Source organism: Sebastes fasciatus, chromosome 7 (assembly GCF_043250625.1).
Source record: "Sebastes fasciatus isolate fSebFas1 chromosome 7, fSebFas1.pri, whole genome shotgun sequence".
In the NCBI taxonomy this organism is placed as follows: domain Eukaryota; kingdom Metazoa; phylum Chordata; class Actinopteri; order Perciformes; family Sebastidae; genus Sebastes; species Sebastes fasciatus.
Genome location: NC_133801.1, coordinates 17,769,678 through 17,791,003, shown reverse-complemented (window position 1 = coordinate 17,791,003; position 21,326 = coordinate 17,769,678). Strand labels below are relative to the sequence as shown.

Below are 21,326 nucleotides of genomic sequence, written 5' to 3'. Positions count from 1 at the left end.
ATAGATGTGTCGAAGATGTTCATGAAAAAAAAATTAGAGTTTACTATGTCGAAAAATGTCATGGAAGAAAATTATAGTATGTCAAAAAATTTCATGAAAAAAGTCATATAATATGTCAATTAATTTCGTGGAACAAAACTCAGTTTCGTATGTTGAATATTTTCCTGAAAAAAAGTCATAGTATAATATAGTATGTCAAAAATTTTCATGGAAAAAAACTATAGTATGGTATGTCGAAAACTTTCATGAAAAAAGTCATAGTATACTATGTACATTAATTTCATTGACAAAAAAGTCATAGTATAGTATGTCAAAAAATGTTATAAAAAAAAGTCATTGTATAGTGTGTAGAAAAATTTCATGGAAAAAAAGCCATAGTATAATATGTTGAAAAATGTAATGGAAAAAATTCATAGTATAGTATGTCGAAAAATGTAATGGAAAAAATTATAGTATATGTCGAAAAGTTTTATGGAAAAAAAACTTTAGTAGGGTATGTCGAAAACTTTCATGAAAAAAGTCATAATATAGTATGTACATTAATTTCATTGAAAAAAAAAGTAGTGTGTAGAAAAATTTCATGGAAAAAAGCCATAGTATAGTGTGTCGAAAAAATTAAAAAGTAAAAGTATAGTATGTCGAAAAAATAAAGTCATAGTATATGTTGAAAAAAGTCAGTGTAGTATGTCGAAAAAATAATTCATATTGTCAAAAAAATACAAAGTCATTGTATAGTACGTCGAAAAAATAAAAAAAAACATAGTATAGTATGTCGAAAAAAAGTCGTAGTATAGTTTGCTGAAAATTTTTTAAAGTCATAGTATAGTATTTCCAATAAATAAGTCATAGTATAGTACTTCGAAAAATAGTCATCATATAGTATGTCGAAAAAATAAGTCATAGTATGTCGAAGAAAAGTCATAGTATATATAACTTCAAAAAAATAAGTCATAGCAGGTCGAAAAGAGTTATAGTATAGTATGTTGAATAAATAAACAAAGTCATAGTATGTCAAAAGTCATACCATAGTGTGTCAAAAAATAGTCATCATATAGAATTTTGAAAAAGTCATAATATAGTATGTCGAAAAAAATAAAGTCATAGTATGTTGAAGAAATAAGTCATAGTATGTCGAAAAAAGTCAAAGTATAGTATGTCGAAAAAATTAAAAAAAGTCACAATATAATATGTTGGGAAAAAATCATAGTATGTTGAATAAATAAAGTCACAGTATAGTATGTCTAAAAAATTTGGCATCGTATAATATGTTTAAAATAAAAAAAAAGTCATAGTATGTCGAAAAGATTTAAAAAGTCATAATAGTATGTGGAAAAAAGTCATAGTATCGTATAAAAACAATTCTTAATTGCAGCAAGAAATAACAGTCAAACAGTATTGATGCAATAGAAAATAAAAAAATATGATTTGGTTAAAAACAAAAATGGCTTCAGATAGTTGTAAACATAATACAATTTATTAAGTATCTTTTTTATAAATTTTCAATTTTACATATTTTCCCCAGCTTTTTACATAATACAGTTAGATTTAAATGCAGCCCAACATTTACAGGCTATATACAACTTAAACTTTCTCCATAGGGAAAACACAAATATTGTTGCTTCTTCAGGTATCTGAATCCGTGTTCAATTTAACACATTTTGTTTTGCTCCAATATGATTTCATTAGGATTTGTTCAGGATAATTTGCATAAAATATGACGGTGAAAAAAGTTACCTTATTTTTGCAATGAATTAGTTAAAAACAAAATTAAGAGTCCCTGCTTCAATCATATTGCATCAGAACAAAAAACAATTATGGGGGTAAATTCCGAATGTGATATCAAGGTGGGAAAAGGTCTGTATTCGTCACCCCCTGATATACAGCACTGTACATGGTCCCAGAAAAAACAATTATCAAATTTACACTGAACAGTTAAAAAGTCTCCAGATGAAACAAGCAACAGTAAATCTTAAAATAAAAAAATCAGTATTAAATGTTACACTTTACATACACGTGATACTTTAATAAAGTAATCATTTTTCTTTTTTAAAAAAGGGGGGGTGGTGAGGGGGGTGCTCGCTACTCCACATCCTTTCACAGATCAGTACATTCAGATTAAATAAGGAGAGCACAGCATGTTGCTGCTCTATCAAGTGCTACGCTAAACTGCTGCTCATTGAGACTAATTTAAATGTTCACAGTGCTAGCTTTGGAAAAGGATAGTCTTGAAACACATCGATTGGATTTGTGTCAGCTGTTGAAACCACTTCATACCGATCCCAACCTGTTATGGATGACCCAACTTTTTTCAACTGTAACTTGTCGAAGTCCGCAAAGCACAACAGACGGCACCGCTGTGGCTCCTCGCTTTCAAGATTACTAATTAACACAGTCCTGGCATGCATTCACAGCATGCAAACACACATCCTACTACCATTTGCCCTGCAAGACAGCATAGAAACACACTTTACTACATTTTATGGACCTTTTTTTTTTATCTATTCACATTCATCTTCCTCGCTTCGTAGCATCTGAGTTTGTATCTCACGCGTTTAGTATTTAAGCACACGACTGTGTTGCATTTACATTTAGGGGGCATGTAGAACGGATTCTATATGGCGAAAATATTCAATATATTAGCTGCTGTGATTTCATCCTAAAAGTTGTGCTCAGTGAACAGTCGCCAGTAAGTTTGAAGGACAAATGCTAGAGATGTAAGTAACAATTTAAGTGACCAACACTAAACCCTGACAAAACTGCATATTCTTTTACTTGAAGTGGCCGTTGTTTGAACGCTATCCATCCGCATTATACTTCACTGGAAGGTTTTCTTTCATTGTCACAGGGATGGTAGTAGTACATTGAACGCAATCAGCCAGCAGTGGGTGCTATTGCTTTACGCACCGTCACCGAGGACTGCAGCTTCTGTTCAGGAGCTGTAGTTCAGTCCGTGATTTTGCTCCAGCCCTGAAGCATGTGCCTCTGCTGGAGAGGAGGAGTTCCTCTAAATCACATTCCCAATGTGCTGGTTATGGCGGGTCTAGCAGTCTGATCCTACACTGTCACAGCCCTCGAAGCCCGATGTAGCCTCTTGTGTACATGATCTACTGTTGGTTAATCCACAGCAGTCACAGTGATAGCGGGGAGTCTAGCCACCAGCCAGTAACCTACATGTACACTGTAACACGGTGCTTACCTGGACACTGTACTGGCAGCGCAACATTTTCCTCGATGTAGCTGTAAAACTCATGTGAAAATTACTTCTGCTCCATTATCTGTAACAACGGATGACAAGTGAGGGTCTAAACATCTGCCCACCGTATAACGCCACACACACACTCGACATGATGACCATCAACCACATCCTTAATTCAGGATCAAGAATCCAGGACACTGTGGTGGACTTGTATTGAAAGAGGTTTTTCTGTAGGAATGTTCCCCGGCTTTATATATCAGCTGTAATGCTTCTGAATGATAGTGGAACTCTGTGGATCAGCGAGGTGTCAAGCAACTCTCCCATGCCCTCACTTGTCGGCGGCCCGGTCTGAGGCCTGTGGTTGTCCCCTATGGAGGGGCGTCTCCGTCTCCCAGCCTGGTGGTCCTGTTGGCAGCGTTCAGGCCAACTTCAGAGTGCTGATGGGGAAGGAGGGCATGGTCACCATTGTCACAGGGTTGAGCACTGTCTGACCCACCAGCTGCGGGTGGTGGGCCACCATTTGGGCGCTCACTGCTGTCTGCTTGCCAACGATGGTGGCATTCGGTTGGCCGGTCGCAGTGCCGTTCATGCGAGGGTGAGCGTGGTTCAGGGTGTGGGTGATGTGACCGACCACAGCCGACTGTGTGACCGCCACCGGTTGGGGATAGAGGCCGGGGAGATGCTGGCTCAGGTGAGCCACCGGGTGAACGGTGATGTGACCGATGGGTTGGTGGCCGGGGGCTAACTGGACAGTGCCGGTGGAGGGAGCCAGGTGGGCAATATGCTTGGGACCCCCTCCCTGGATGACGTGGTTGACAGCCTGGATGACTGAGGGATGGGACACTGAAGCGTGGGCAATAACTGTGGGGTGTAGGCTGGGCGCGGTCACCATCTGCGTCTGGGTGGGGATCAAGGTCTGACTGTGGCAGATGGGAGTGCTGGATGTCGCGAGTGCAGGTGGGGCTGCAGGCCTGGACACAGGAGTCATTGTCAGCGGCTGGAGCTGAGGCTGTTGCAGCGGGACTTTGTGCTGTACGGAGATGTGTTGGGTGATGAAGGAGGTAGTGGTGGGTGTCAGGATCGGGGTCTGAATGGGCGTTGCAGTCTTGTGCAGCTCAGGTTTCATGGTTTGAGGCACGGTGGGTAAGGCAGTCTGTGCTCTCGACGCAGGCTCATCTTCCAGGTCATCATCCATAACGTCTTCACCTTCTGCAACACCAACAGAGGAAATAATTAACTCAGTATTATCAGATGCAATGTCATTTTTGCAGTATTTCATTTTAATGAAATCCACACAATAAAGGAGGTTTGGTGCTGTAGTTAGTGGGTCATTTTGCTGGTCTTAACTGTTAAAGATTCACATAGATTAACATTACTTTAAATATATTCTTAATATTTATAAAGGGGCATCCCTGTAGTAGGGTTTCCGCCAGAAAAGTTGTTAAGACGGGCGGCGTCTGGCACTGGTCCACCTTTACAGCTCACCTTAAGCGAGCCTGTACACACACAATGCACTGCTACGCTTACAGCTATTACTTCATACCTGCTGTCAGTCCGTCACACGCTACCTCGCTCTCCCTCTGTCTCTCTCAGCTGCACACAGACACTCGCTAACGTTAAGCCCACACCCTACGCACGGAGTTATTCCTTAAAGGAGTATTCTACTTGTATAACACATTTTACTTTAAAAAACATCTTAAAAGTACATAATTCCCCGATGCTTAGGCCTGGCTTACAATACACTGGCGGAAACCCTGCTCTAGGCCGGCAGTAATCCGACCCTGCCTGTCAGTGTACCTGAGGCAGTTGAGGTGGAGGCCTGGTCCTCCTCTGGCTGTACTGTCTGTCGGAGGACGCGATCGATCTCAATCACATCCATCCACTGGCTCAGCTCGTTCTTTAGCTCTGCTAATCGCTGCTGTGTGGCTATCTTCTCTCTGGCCAGTCGCTCCATGTCGTGCTCGTACTCCTTCTCTTTTCTCTTCAACGTCTGAAAGGAGAAAGCACAAGATGGTAAAACTCTTAAATCATTAGGTTGTAAAATCATCAAGTGGGTGATTCTATGATGGTGTGAGCTGCCACCAGTAAATGTACAACTTGTTTCTTTGACTTTTCACGACATTTTGTATGACATACTATACGATGACGTTTTTTTGACATACTATGCTGTGACTTTTTTTGACATACTGTAGGATTTATGACTTTTTCAACATACTATGACTTTTTTTAGACTTACTTTTTTTCAGCATACTATGACTTTAAAACTTTTTTCAACATACTATTTTATATACTTTTTCGACATTATTTTATAACTATTTTTCGACAGTTTGTATGACATTTCTATGGCATACTATGACTTTTTCTGACATTTTCTATACTATGACTTTATTACTTTTATTACATATTTTCGACATACTATCACTTTTATGACTGATGATACTATTACAGGTTTTGTCGTATACCATACTGACTCTTGACATTTGAATAACATACTATACTATGACTTTTTTTTCAACATTCTATAGTATCATTTTTTGACATACTATTACTTTTTATGACATTTCTATGGCATACTATGACACGACTTTTGACATTTTTCATATAATATTAGTTTTTGTCACATACCATACTATGAATCTTTTTTTATGACTTTTGACATACTATATACAATGACTCTTTTTATACACATAACACTATACTACGACTTTTTATGACACTGACATTTTTACGGCAAACTATACTATGGCTTTTTTAAGACATTTTTCTGTATGTTTTTGTTTATATGGAACTTCCAAATAAAAGAAGAAAATAAACAAATGTAATGAAGTACAGTATGTTTATTTTTAACCAGGGTCTGAAATTCAAACCTGCCAAAATGCAGGTAGATTTTCTGTTTGGTTAGTAAATCAGTCACACTGGTGGGTAAACGTTTGTACTAAAATAGTAATGTAATAAATTACTATGCTTGGTTACACAGAGAGTCTCTACCGCGTTTTGGTGTCATTCACAGGCGCACTGCTTCTGTCCTCTGCTCTCTGTGAGTCGGAGTTTGATACACAAAGGCACCGTGTGATTATGTTTTGCATTACAGATTAGTAATGCAAAACATAATCAACTAGAATTTCCATGTCACGGTTGTATGCCTCCACCAACAAGTCTAGTTGCACTTTAAATCCATCTCTGTCCAAAAAGTCATCACTACTTCATTTTATCCTGTTAGCCATGTGTGTGAAATTGTCATAATTAGCATGTGAGTTCTTGAGTTTTGGACAAAAAAGTGTTTTGTGAGGTCACAGTGACTTTGACCTTGGACCACCAAAATCTAATCATTTCATCCTTGAGTCCAAGTAAACGTTTGTGCCAAATTTGAAAATATTCCCTCCAGGCATTCCTGAGATATTGCGTTCACAAGAATGGGTCAGACGGTACGTGCAGACAACCAGAATACATAATGCCTCCGGCCATGGCTGTCACCAGCGTGGAGGCATAAAAATAGTGTCTACTGCTCAAAAACAAAGCACATCAAACCAATAAACCTCAATAGAAAACCAGAATTAACAACTGATTTATAAGGAATAGGTCCAAGAAATGATTTTTAAAAAACTGCGACCAGAGCCTGTGTGCAGTGAGCAAAATAACAGAGCTACAGAAGCACAAGGGCAGCAGGAGGTGGAGGGGGGAAAAGGAGGGAAGGAGTGAAGAGACGAGTATGGGAAGTAGGAGGTGCTTCCAGGCAGTGGCTCTCTGTGACCCAATTTCCCTTAACCCATCAGCTGACACAAGGCAAAACAAGGCCACACAAACTGAGCTGGACTTCTCTGTACACGGCAACAGGAGGAAGACAAACTTACACAAACTTTGTAAGAATAATGCAAATGTACAAAGAAATGTTCAGCAACAACCTAAACTAATTCACAACTTACTCCCAAATAAATAACTACTGGCTAAGGTAATACAGACAGGAGGATAGAGTTACGCTGTTTAGTAGTAGTATTTACGCGGATTAGTATTATGAAATTGAACACTTCATATAATTTACTACTTGTCAAGCTCAGCTCCGTCAAAGTATCCGACACAGACTCTAGCCTCGGTGGGAGAGGCTCAGAGAAATGACACTGTGCGAAATCTGTTACCAGTAACCTGATGACTCAGGATCATAAAGCCATTTCCTCAAAGGGTGGACTTCCTGTTCGTGTTCATGCCACCGTGTATCTGTGTGTGTGGAGGTATAGTACATGTACAAGTCATCTTGTGCCAGATTTAGGCTGTACAGATTGTAAATCCCCTTGAGGCAAATTTGTGATATTGGGCTATACAAAACTGGCATCTATATGTACGTGTTGTGTTTGGCTAATTTGAGCTCTATGTAGAAAGCTTTCTATCAGCATGGTCTGTGCGTGTGCATCTACAGTACAATATACAGTGTGTACATAAATAGCAAAGAGGGACAAAAGTCTGGCCTTGTGTAATTCAGCACCTGTCTCTAGTCCTTATCCTGGATTAGAAATGCACGGGCCAAGCGGTCTGTGCTTGGACTGCATCCCACTGGAGGAGTTTTCAGTCACTCGAACACACAAATACAAAGTCAGAGGAAGTCCTGTTCACAAATTTGTTTGGCAGAAGATCGCCATGACAAGAACATAATTAAGCCCAATCAAATCCACATAAATTAGCCATTTAATGTGAAGAATTCTCCTTTACATTATAGGCCAATACACTGAGAAAACCAACTATGTGTAATTGTGACTCTTTCTAAATTACCTCAAACCTTGTGTGCAATTTTTGTTACTTATCTGCCGACACATACACTGATATATCTCTAATAAACTAACTAACCTGGAAGACTTATGAGTCTAGCTCTGTTTTAAATGCTGGTTTCAAAGTATGAACAAACACTAAATTAGAATCAAAATTGTCTTTGTTCAGTTCTGTTAAAGACAAACGAGGAGGAAACGCTGCTGTCTGCTATGCATCTCATTACTTGTGAAAGTGCTCGAGTGCTTCTAGAAAGCCACAAGAATTCAAGTATTGCGTCGTTACTCAGTCGCACACACACACACACACACACTGGAAAGTTATTGTATTTCATTTGCAGCATAACTCAAGACCAGCCATCAACAGCCACTCTCCGTCAAGAAGAGCTGATGATATCGGTACTTCAGTCTGAACCCGTTAACAGTATCCTCCGTCTCAACACATCATGTACTGAAATGCCCCCATCTTTGGTTGTCATGGAAACAGATGAAAACCTCATAGGTTTCCTCGGAAACCTAAAAGACCATGCACACCTTCATGTGCCAAAGGTGCTTTTTAAGATTTCTTTTACACATGGGTGTAATAATGAAAATGATTACTCGCACGCATGGAGAACAGATTTTCTCACACACAGCATCTATATAAAAAAAAGTTGTCAGCGGGGGAGAATGAAATGGTATGAAGAGCGTACAAAATATGTGACACGTGGACCGAGGGCTGGCCGCCTCCCTTTTACACTCATGTATAAGCAGGCAGCTCTATGAGAGCAGCACCACAACTGTGCATGCCACAAACTATGACTCATGGAGAGAAATGCTCCACAAACACCGAGACCCACTGAACTCTCCCCGTTACAGTGCTGATGGGAGACAGAGCAGACACTGTGTTTGTCTCTTGAGAAACAGCAAGTCTGAGATTAACAATGTAAACCTGAACATCAAGTCTGTCACAGATGGATCATCACCCTGTTTACCGTGTCACCAGGTTGGTAGGACACAATGTGCTGAGTATCTTTTGTCTCTTTGCACATGAGCCTCTGAACCTCCTCCTTCAAGAGAGACAAAGCCCCACCGCGGCCTTGTTTGCATGTGAAAATCTAGACCAGTACAGCGATAGGCTGCATTATGTGTGCGAGTGTGTGTGGAAGGTAAACACTGCTCAAGCGCTGTCACAAGCAATGCGAGTGCTGAGCACATGGCCCCACAGAGAACGGGAGAGGGAGGGTGGCAGATAGCGGGGGATTGAAAGAGAGCAATACAAGCTGTACTCACTGACTCACTTTTGCAGCAGACGGCACAAGGCTGGGTTCTCTTAAAGGGCCAGGAGCACAGGAGGCCACGTTGCAGACATGCTGCACAGCCTGGATGACTGATCAGGCTTCTGCACACAGAGGTCTTGTGACAGAGTGGTAACCATAAACCCTTGTATCACTGTGCCTTCAAGCTGCAACCGAGAACTTCACATGGTGTCCGACTTCAACAATACAAGGCTTGTCTATGGAAATAAAATGCTACTTTTGCACACCGCTCCTCGTGTGCAAGCTTGTGCTGGTCATAACTGACCTATTTACCTCATCGTGGCTAAGGACTGGCCGATAGGCCAGACCACTCTCCGGTGCAGTCAAAGAGTACTGTGAGACAACAACAATTGTGCACTTCACTTATATATAGCTGTGGTCTGGTACATAACTGTTCTTATCATATAAAACAACTGGGCAGGAGACAACCCTGCTGGTAAAGATATTTTTCCCAGAAAGTCATCATTTCCCTAGAGATACATACATGCTTATGTGCCACAGCAAATGTAACAGTTGTTTAATTTGACTGCAGTCTTCTTGACTCAAAACTAAAGGCTGTCAATCGATTAAAATATGTAATTGCGATTAATCGCATGATTGTCCGTGATTAATCGCAAATTAATCACACATTTTTATATGTTCAAAATGTACCTTAAAGAGAGATTTTCAAGTATTTAATACTCTTATTAACATGGGAGTGGTCAAATATGCTTGCTTGATGCAAATATATGTTTACATATATTATTGGAAATCAATTAACACAAAACAATGACAAATATTGTCCAGAAACCCTCACAGCATGCATTTAGCATAAGAAATATGCTCAAATCATAACATGGCAAACTGCAGCCCAACAGGCAACAACAGCTGTCAGTGTGTCAGTGTGCTGACTTGACTATGACTTACCCCAAACTGCATGTGGTTATCATAAAGTGGGCATGTCTGTAAAGGGGAGACTCGTGGGTACCCATAGAACACATTTTCATTCACATATCTTGAGGTCAGAGGTCAAGGGACCCCTTTGAATATGGCCATGACAGTTTACCAAGTTCGGAGCGTATTTTAACCTCCTTCCCGAAAAGCTAGTATGACATGGTACCAATAGATTCATTGGGTTTTCTAGTTTCATATGATACTCTAACTCTAGCTTTAAAACTGAGCCTGCTACAACCTCCGGAAGATTGATTGCGTTAATGTGTTAAAGAAATTAGTGGCGTTAAAACGTTTATTGCGTTAACTTTGACAGCCCTACTCAAAACCATAAAAGAAGGAACTGAGTGTCACAGAGACTTTCACAAAGACTAAGCTGAGACCTTAAAAAACCTTGAAATATTAAAGAGTAGTGACCTTGACTGCCATGGACTGATTATTTTTAATGTTTAAGGCTGAATGAATAATAAATGTCAAAGCAGTGCTTTGTTTTAAGGCAAGGCTTCTAAGGAAATATGCCATTATGTGCACAATCAAATGTAATTTACTTACAATGCTACAAATATTAAAACACATATCCACCTTCCTCCAACTCTTTACTCAGATTTTCCCCACCAGATGGCACAACACGTTTCATTCCGGGATGAGCAGTGGAGGAACAAGTTCAGTCAGCGATGAGGGGGGAAACGAAGCGCGAGCAGAGTAAACTGAGCCTTGTGTTTACCGCTCCATGTTCCCTCCCTGCTGCTGGCAACTAAGCCTGGTGGTACGGCGAGTCCTGCCTGTTGCAGAGCTGGGAGGGGGCCCAGCACGGGGGGTGACGTCACGCAGCTCGGGCTAGCCATGTGCTTGTTGTTCATGTGGCCTTAAAAGCTCAGAGAGGCAGGATGGAGGGAGGAAGGGAGGGGGAGTCGAAAGGAGGAGCTCTAATGCATCAAAGCTTATTTTACAGCCTCGGCTTTCGCAGCACCACTACAGGCTCAGGGGAAAGCCTTTAGGAACAAGATGTAAAAAACAAAACCCCCATGTACGGCTCTGTTAATATCAAAACACAACCAAAAGCAAAATCTAGCTGCATGATAGCGTTCTGGTCAGTTAGTTGCTGAGTCATTTGGACTTGGAATGAGGAAGTGAAACTTGAACTACGCAGCTATTGGACAAGCCAGTGAGTTTCTGTAGACAAGTGATAAAACTACTACAACTGCATTTATTTTCCATGTTGACCCCTTAAGATAACAGGCAAGATAAATCAAATGAAATGCGATGCTGAGGCTAAAGCCTCATCTGAGCTGCGTGTTATTGTGTGCAGGCTGCTGCTCTGCTGCCAGCCCAGAGGAAGGCAAAGACAGGGGCGGGGAGGGAGGTGTATGGAGGCAGGACACGCGTTTGTACCACCCATGTCAAGAGGAGTGCGTGCACGTGTTTTGTTTTGGCTTCCCATCACCTTAAGTTCCCTTTTTTTTTTACTACACCCTTCCTAAACAAAACAACACCAGCCAGGCCAATGAAATAAGCCACCTTGCCAAAGAGGTGAGCACGAGTAAACTTACAAAAGCAGCTAAACTGTTCTGACCTACAAGAGATAAACCGTTACAGCACCGGGTCATTCGTATATAAACGGGAAGCTACATGTTAAAAAAGACCCGTCACTGCTAAGAATTGGAAAGCTCTGGTGACACTGTTTATGAGCTCATCAAAAAAATTTTTAAATGGGATACGTTAACAAGTGTGTCGGGCTCGTCATGATGAGGTTGCAACATTTTTGCAGGAAGTGGGATCTTTCTTTCTTGCTTTAAACATATCCCTTGTCCAGCTCAGCTGTTGATAGGAGGAAAAGAGAGGCAGGTCAGTCTGCCAGTCGAACACAACACTCTTAACACGGTGTTGCTTAATCACACAGAGAGGGAGGGGGGGCAGAGGGAGGGAGACTGGGTGACGAGCTCTGCACCCACGCTGTCCTACTTTCTCTCAGTATCCACGCGCAGAAAGGAATTACCAGACTGCTGCTTCTGAGAGCATCAAATCTGCAGCACACTGTCTTCTGCAAAATTTACATTAGTTAACCTGCACCACATTTATATAATGAGAAGACATATGAACACTACAGGGGGGGTTCTTTCATAGGAGGTCTTAAAAGCTTGTAGCCAAGAAGGGCTATCAATGTGCACACCAAATGTTACTGCTGAGTATAACCAAATAAGTACCCAAGTATTCTGTACGCCTAACATCAAACCGCATTCGTCACTAGACAAATGTAAATACAACTAGAGACCATTACACCAGCCACGACGCCAAATCAGGCCAGGGGGCATAAAGTACTCCCTACATCTGGCGCCCTTGCTTGGACCACACCCATCTTCAAACTCGGCCTTCATTTTGATCTCAACTACACACCTGTAAAGTTTCATGACTGCATCTTGCACGGCTGTGATGCTATCGCGGTGACAAAATCTGTCCACAGACAGAAATATAAACACCTGGCACTGTACTCAAAACCACTTCTATGGTAGTTCCCGCTACAGTAGGTGTCTCAAGGACCACATTTTGCCATGATGACACATGCGTCATCGCGGCGGGTAATAAAAACGGTTCTACTAGCTTACATGCATAAGCACTGTGCACCTGGACCATGTAATTACAACAATTACAACACAAACACATAAAAACGTGACCATTCTTTAATTATAACACCTGATGCCAACGTGGGCCCACGGGTGAACTACCGTAGTGTGTCAGATTTAAAACTGCCACCCTACAGTTTTGATCTATAGCAGAAGAAGAGAAATGACCCAAAGTAAACACTATGACACGCAAAGAGTTAAACTAGGCCAGCGGTGGACCTTTGCACCAGCTGTTTACAACCAGGATGCTCTCCCAAAGAGAGACTGACGCATACACAGGATGAACCATTTGCAGACATATTCTTAATATTAAACACAGAGGTGCTTGAAAATGGTTCAAATGAGGAAACGGTAGAGATTCCTCAGTCAAGAAGGATCTAACCACAGAAAAACAAAAGGCAGGAAATGCAGGAAAAAGAAGAATAAGACTGAAATCACTATGAGTGAGAGGTATGAATCAACATTGTGGCAGAAAGGAGGTTTTCAATAGGCCTCAAAATTCTTTGGTCAGACTATTAATAGTAAATGTCAATTTAGGACAGACAAAGACTACCCATACATAAATCGACCCATCATCCACTTATGTTGTACTTTGTGTCCTTTCAAATCAATTTAATCCCTGAAAAAAACACTGCAACTTGTTCCCTCCTACAACAAAGGATGTTTTTGAGAAAAGCAGAACAACATAATGGAAATAATCACGGTTTGGTAGAATAAAATACATTTGTACATCACTATGTCTTCAAATTCAGAGCCGATTATGCAAGCCCTGATAATTATAGTTGTGATCGTAGTTATACTACAAAAAGTGTAGGGATGTCACGAGAACCGATACTTCAGTACCAAGTCAATGCCAAATTTCTGAAAACGTGACGGTACTCATTTTTTTAGGTACCGTCAGGGCTCGAGACTAATGACATCCTGTTGTCCCGGGGACGATAGAAAATGTGTTTGGGACGCAGTAAACTCACTATCGACGCCTTCAGGGGATGCACCCTATTTTTTCTCTGATAATGCTACTTATTGAACAACAAATCCATGTTGAAACCGGCAGGACGAGAGCTAGTTAACGTTAGCTGTTAAGAGCACAATCCTGCACGGAGCCAACAGCTAACGTACGGAGGTACATTAAGTTACATTATGATGCAGAAAAAAATTAATATTGGGTAAATTCTAATGTTATGATGTGTTCAAATGTAGTTTTTGGAGAGAAACTTCAATCAATACAGTTGTTTGAAGGAGATGTTTTCACAGCAATATAAAATAGATGTTAGAGAGTGAATTATGACCTGTTTAACTTCCTAACAAAAACCTGTATGCAAACGGTAATAAAGGAGTGTATGTTGAGGTACATGGGATTTTTACTTTTTGTTTTTTACTGTGGTATCAAACATTTATCATGGAATTTCACTGGTATTGGTATTTATATAAAGGTCCGGCATAGTATAGTAGTTTAGCTATAGTTCTTTGCTTAACATACAACAAACACTTTGTATTAGCAAACTAGACTCGTCTTACCTGAATGTATCTCAGCGCACTTCTCAGCACACTCAGATTGGAGGTCTTCTTCTCGTCGATGTTGGGGATGTTCTTTTTCAGCGTGTCAAAGCACTCCTTCAAGTGTGCTCGTCTGACAGACACAAAACACAGAGAGGGGATTTGAGACAGCAGGAATGGCGGAGCCACACTTGGCTTTATTTTAGCAACAGATGATTACCACAACAACATGTTCATTATGTGTTCTTAACTAAAAAAAAGATAAAGCTTAGCATTAAAATTAAAACAGCTACAAATAAACAAAGACACCAGTCAGTTTCAGAGAAAACACACTATGTCACTAGTACACTATTATTCAAAAGTTAACATTACAAATAACCTCAGATTGCGCTCTCTTTAAGGAAGCCCTATGGTAGACAGGTTGAACCCACCTGTTTTTCTCAAGCTTGTTATGCACTTCTCTTGTGCCTGCCCTGTAAGAGCACAGATGAGAGCACAGTAAGAATTTGGTGTTTAAAAGGGCAATGTGACAAGAGTAATCTAAATCAACCAAAGAAGAGTTTTCTTGTTTTGTTGCTAGCAGATAGTTTAGTGACAATATTCTGTCTTTTAGAGGTGAAATATCAATAATGTAACAGCTTCACAAATGCTACATTTTGCTTGTTTTTCTCCATTTCAAATCATTACGAGACAAATGCTTTGAGTGGTTTTAGGAGGCTACTTTACATACTCTTTACATTTTATAGATTGATATATTGATTGACAAAAATTAACAGATCAATAAAAACAATACTCAGTTGTAGTCCTATTTAACTTATAATGTAAACAAGTTAATAGACGTACCCTCCAGGCCTCTTCTTGTCTAGCTGGCGGTCATCAGGAGGACTCCCCCGGCTGATGGGGCCGTTCTGTAGGGGACCCTGCTGGACCACAGGGCCCGACTGAGGGAGTAAGGCGAGTTGCTGGGGGGGCGAGACGATGGAACCAGGGTAGCGTTGAGCCAGCTGCTGGTGTATCTGCTGCTGTACTTTAGCATTGCTAGTTTGGCCGATGAGCTGCGGGTGGTGATGGTGGTGGTTCTGTATCAGCTGTTTGTGGTTGGCGGTCAGCACAGAGGCCGGGTGGTCGGGTTTGGGTTGTGGAGAGCGTGGCAGAGTGGCGGCAGGCGGCGGAGCAGCTGGAGGGGAGAGCGTGGCGACAGGCAGGATGGGCGAGGCTGTAGGGTTCGGGGCGACCACTGGGATGGGGATGACGGTGATGGGCATGGGGGGGGGAGGCAGAGAGGGCGGGATGGGCACCGGGCGGCACTCAGGGCGCAGCTCCGCCGCTTTAGAAACATTGTTGATGTGGATTGTTGAGTTATAGTTCACATCAGAGTGCCTCTGCTCTGCCAACTGATCCAGACGCTGCTTTTCCTTTAGTTCATCCTCTGTGGAAGAAACAAGGCAGGTTAACACAACAACTACTACAGTGTCCTCCTATACACACACTTCAGATACTATAAAATCACACTACTGCAACACAAAATGTTTATTAGTTTTGTTAAATTACAGGGAAACAATCAATAATAGAACCGTGACCTTGATTAAGATAGTCGGGAAAGAACGCAGGAGGAAATAAGACGGGCCTATTTTCAGTCGCGACTGACGCATAATGAATATAAATATGATTACAATCTTCTGTTCTATTTGCCTAGCAGTTAGGAGTTTAAAGTTCAGCAACATTATAGCTCTGCTTTCACAAACCTTTCACTAAGGCTTGCCTCAACTATGACCGAAAAATACAGCTGCAAATTAGATATCATTATGTAAAGCAGATACATACGTGCATATTTATTGTTTTTTGCTCATTTTGAAAATATTTGTAAGGACAGTGATGCAGCTTTCTGAACATCTAACCATTGTAAGAATCATGTGAAAGAGGACGGAGACATTTCCAGCTCTAAATCACTTCTGATGAACAATTTAATGGCATCATATTTAACAGTGCAGTGTGTCACCATCTGCTGTTTATGTATGTCATGTTACACTGAAAAATCTTCTCTTTAAAGTGAATGAAAGTAGAAAAGAACAAGATGTTCTGGTTACGGTGCTAGCCAGCTTTCATAACATGTTGAATGCCCTGTTATGAGAGACTGATAATTTAGTATTGTGGTGCCGGCACACACCAGTCCGGCTGAGGGGTGCCTTTTTCTGAGAGAAAATTTATGAAGCACTTAGAAAAAAGAGGATTTTCTATAGACATTATATAACTGCAGCACATAGAGAAACACTGGCCTACTTTTCTCAGAGTGACCTGCTCTACAGTAGCAGAGAGGGAGGAGGAGGGGGAGGACTCTGCTCTCCCAATGCAGCATGGCGGGAGGAGCTGGGAGAGGGAGGAAGCAGGAGCTCTCACTCTGAGCTGAATATTACAAATATCTACAGAATGAGAAAAGCTGCAGAACTGCAGGCCTTTTCAGAATCTGTGAAATTGCTCGCTAAAGTAATAGCATTTTGGCTTTCACACATATGTCTCCTTAACGGAAAATTTCTATATCAACTGTTTAAAGTATAAGTATCTTGTCATTAGCGTAAGAGGGACATCAGAAAAAAATCAAATCTGTAGCTACAAAAAGATCTTCATGGTCCAGGTTTAGTATTTACAGCTTCACTTTCTAATAATTGGTTCACAAGCTTCACATTAGAGGCGGGAACACGTCATAGAAATGTTACTAATGCCCTAAAAGTAGGGCGATTGACAGAGCAACTTAGGACATGCAAAATTGGCAGTGTTTGCCGATTACAGTCCATGTGTGAAAGGGGCTTAATGGTTGTGGAAGCTCTGTTCTACATGTGCTGTTAATACAGCAGGACGGTTGATGGATACGTAACACTGGCACAGCTCTCTCAGCTTTCTTTTAGTCAATTTCTCATGACCACGCCTCCTTTTGGGGGAAAACAATCCCGTGTCACTCGTAGACGGCAACAGAGTAAACAGAACAAGTTGAAACATGTCTCCAAACTTCTACTTAAAACAAACCAGTAATAGTAATAACGCTATGCCGAAGAGTTGCTCTGTAGTTGGTTGTACCAACAGTAAATCCAAAAATGCTGATCTCCGATTTGATCCCCTGCCATGTCCTAAAAAATATATAATAGAGGGGCTTTATGGCACCAGGCTATAGACCAGCAGTATCACCAAGGCTGCGCTCCCTTTTGGGGGGAAAAAACTCGTTGTCACAGTAGAGAAAATGGAAAATGACAAAAAGCTGTTGTGTAGTGGGTTAACCAAGGCTTTCACACTGAGATTTAAGGCGCATAGGATACGTGAATATTCACTTTAGTGTGGTAAACCTCTAAATGATGTTGGTGACAGTGACTAGCATGGCTAGATAACCTTACCTAACCTGTGAGGCTGCTGCAGTAGTACAGTCATACATTAATGTAATTGCAGCATCAGACTGTCGTCTCCAACTAAATCACAGTCTACAGATCACACAGTTGGCTATTAACAGGTTGGTTATTCACAGACAACACTCAGCCTGACGTGATTCAATCAGATATGTATAGAAGTCTGGATAAGTAATATCCAGCCACTGTGTGGGACGGGGGACGACTGAAGGGGCATGACAGCAATCAATCTTAATTTATTAAGGTATCGCGAACGCTCAGGTTCAGTTAAGGTCGCAAAATAATTATAAGACGTGTATAAAACAAACGTCAAAATTACAATCCAAACATACCACATTGCCAGTGACATGTTGTGTGTATGTTATTGTATATTGTTTCCTTCTGGCACCAAACCAAGTAATAAATTGTATAAATCAACTAGGGCTGTCAAAGTAAATGCGATAACGCGTTACGCAATTCGTTTTAACGCCACTAATTTCTTTAACGTATTAACGCAACTTGTGATTTTTAGGTCATAGCGGGCTCAGTTTTAAAGCTAGAGCTTAAAGCTTGTTGAGAAGGAGGCTACATAACACTCCAAACTTAGGCTACATTTTGGCGAGGAAAAGCCGTCATGGCTTTTTTCACAAGGGGTCCCTTGACCTCAAGATATGTGAATGAAAATGGGTTCTATAGGTACCCACGAGTCCCCCCTTTACAGACATGCCCACTTTATGATAATCACATGCAGTTTGGGGCAAGGCATAGTCAAGTCAGCACACTGACACACTGACAGCTGTTGTTGCCTGTTGGGCTGCAGTTTGCCATATTAGTATTTGAGCATATTTTTTATGCCAAATGCAGTACCTGTGAGGGTTTCTGGACAATATTTGTTGTTGTTTTGTGTTGTTAATTGATTTTGAATAATAAATATATACATACATACGATAAAGGAAGCCCATTCCCATGTTGATAAGAGTATTAAATACTACAAATCTCCCTTTAAGGTACATTTTGAACAGATAAAAACATGTGATTAATTGCGATTAACTATGGACAATCATGTGATTGGTTCATATTTTGTTACACTTTGTTTAGCTCTTTTTTTACTGTGTTAGCCGATGCATGTTGTTTTTTGCACTATCCCCTTTGCTGCTGTACACTGCAAATTTCCCCACTGCGGGACTAATAAAGGAATATCTAATCTTGGTATGTGGTATGGGAGTTGGGACACACTGCATGTCTTTGTTTTATTGAGCTGTTCTGATTTGTCTTATTGGTGAAACGCACAGAAAATTTTGTTTTCCTCCACTAATTCTTCGCATGAGGAGGGCAGATTGTCTCCAGACTTCATGTAGTAGTGACTCATCCTCATAAACAATCTTTGGGAGGGGTAGCCCAGCACGCACGTGGTGGAAGGGGCGTGGCCACCCCCTGCTGCTCACAGACGTGGGCGTGGTCGGGCTGCAACACGTCATCGACAGACACTCAAAGGCGCTCCACGAGAAAGGCCAGCGAGTTAATGTGTTTCTTTTTTTTACAAGACACAATCAACCAAACTGCAACATGTATGCACACATATTAAAGGACTGCAACATTGTATGTTTCTAAAGAGCGTGAATGATTGAGGTGTGCACATAATGCATGAATGGAAAGCCTGACTCACTTGATCCCCCCGGCGGACGATGTCAGGTCATTATGTAAAAAACCCAGCTTCCCTGCGCCACCGCCCTTTTATCCACCGCATGTTATTGTGTTATTTGATTTTAAATGTCCTCGATGCTAGTGCATGCAGCCACTCACAAATATACTGAAGCAGAAAAGATGTGTGAACTTTACAGTGATGCTTTCTGTGCAGCTTTACCATTATAACAACCCTCTGTCTGTCTAATGCAGCAGGTTTCAATGCAGTATAACCTCCTGATATACTGCAGCACACCGTGTATGTTTATTATAGCTAGTAAGGACTTCTATGATTTAGGTGAAAACACTATGTTGTATGATTCTGCAACGCGTCTGCACACTAAAACGAATATGAAAGTAAAACTAAAATGTCACCAGACTGGCTGAAACATATTCCACTCAGTCATATTTTAATTTAAAAGCAACACATTCTGTAATTTAGTTGCATGAATGGCCCTTATAAAATAGCAATAAATACAGATAACATATAAATCCTTCAAAAGACACGTTACACTGACTTAGTATTTTTACATTTACTATTTCCTAGTTGCAGATGTTCTTAAAACAAACTAATAAAATGCAACTTACCACGTGCTTTCTGTTGTTGCTGGGCTTGCAATTCCAAGAACTTGGCTGCTTCCAGGAGCGTTTCGATGCTCATCTCTGTCCACTTTATAAAAACACACCGTGGCTTAGATGTTTATGAAGAGAGGCGATGAAGAAGCAAAATGCGCCTGAGTACTACAGAGAGAGAGAGAGAGGTTTCCAGAGCTAACGCTGGAGAAACAGGGTAATCGGATCCCCCCTCAGTAGAAACTCTACCACTTCACGTAGAAGAGTTACAAACAAGATGGCGCTCAAAGTAGTAGGAACAAATAAGGTTTGTGAATCACGCACGGCTCAGTACCCGCCTCCACAGAGACAGACACTCCCTCCACAGCATCAGCACTGAGAGAGACACAAAACACGGAACAACGGGTTCAAAAGCTCCACTCATGAGCTGAGTCACAGTTGTAAAACTGAAGATACACTCACCTGACCGCTTTTCATTTGATTTCTATTTTATTTATTTTTGCACAATTTAAAGGTCCCATATTATGCTAATTTTCAGGTTCATACTTGTATTTTGGGTTTCTACTAGAACATGTTTACATGCTGTAATGTTCAAAAAACACATTATTTTCCTCATACTGTCAGCCTGAATATGCCTGTATTTACCCTTTGTCTGAAACGCTCCGTTTTAGTGCATTTGGTGCTAGGCAACAGCTTGGGTCCATGTTCACTTCCTGTCAGCTGATGTCATTCACATACACTGCAACCAGGAAATAAACTGGGACACATTAAGAATGTTTATGTTTAAAATTACGTTAAGGGTCTAAATATTGTATATTTGTGACATCACGAATGGGCAGAAATCCTGACAGCTTGTTTCAAATGCAGAATTTCTGAATACGGGCTCTGTGTTTTTCCCCGTGGATTGAGCGTTTCGATACTTTCACAGTATTTATATAGGACTATAATATAAAAGACATGCAAATCTCACTTTTTTATAATATGGGACCTTTAAAGCTATAATCTGGTACGGTGCATCAAATGGTGACATTTATTTTTTTAAACTGTACATGGTCCCTTTTAAATAAAATATTAAGATAAATAAATAAATAAATACTCACCTGACCGCTTTTCATTTTTTTTTTTTTTAGAAAAACGTAACAAAATGTGTCCAAAAGACGGTTAGTTAGCAGCAAATGCTAAATACTAACAGTCGCCAGTCATGTGTTGCTAAGCAACCACTTTAGCTCAGCAAGGAAGCAGCTTTCCAAGTAGAGCAGACACGTTTAGATAAGTTATATTTTTACCTGTGTAATACTATATTATAATTAAAAATATAATTCTTGTTGCCCAGTGTCTGAGCTAAGTGAAAACATGTTACGAGACGCTGACAACACGTCTCCGTAACTTACTAGTAACCATGA

The 21,326-nt window shown here is 40.8% G+C and overlaps 1 protein-coding gene across 2 annotated transcripts; it reads right to left on the bottom strand.

The window, feature by feature from the left end:
- Positions 1 to 1,452: 1,452 nt before the first annotated feature.
- Positions 1,453 to 20,277, bottom strand: mnta (MAX network transcriptional repressor a). 2 transcript variants are annotated; one of them, XM_074641962.1, is made up of 6 exons: positions 19,939 to 20,277; positions 15,140 to 15,725; positions 14,728 to 14,769; positions 14,318 to 14,429; positions 4,994 to 5,186; positions 1,453 to 4,405 (listed from the first exon to the last, which is right to left on the bottom strand). In XM_074641962.1, the coding sequence occupies exons 1-6, from the start codon at positions 20,009 to 20,011 to the stop codon at positions 3,615 to 3,617; spliced, it is 1,797 nt and encodes a 598-aa protein (XP_074498063.1). In that variant the 5' UTR covers positions 20,012 to 20,277; the 3' UTR covers positions 1,453 to 3,614. The 2 variants fall into 2 exon arrangements, with proteins under 2 accessions (XP_074498063.1, XP_074498064.1); XM_074641963.1 differs by lacking the exon at positions 14,728 to 14,769 and having other exon boundaries at positions 19,939 to 20,276.
- Between the last annotated feature and the right edge of the window lie 1,049 nt (positions 20,278 to 21,326).

Bases quoted from the DNA above. Each gene is read 5' to 3' on its own strand.
- mnta (XM_074641962.1), bottom strand. From the start codon at position 20,011: ATGAGCATCGAAACGCTCCTGGAAGCAGCCAAGTTCTTGGAATTGCAA. The intron at 14,430-14,727 runs GTGGGTTCAACC...TGTGTCTGTCAG, and splicing joins AACAAGCTTGAGAAAAACAG to ACGAGCACACTTGAAGGAGT. The intron at 5,187-14,317 runs GTAAGACGAGTC...TTCTCCTTTCAG, and splicing joins GTGCGCTGAGATACATTCAG to ACGTTGAAGAGAAAAGAGAA.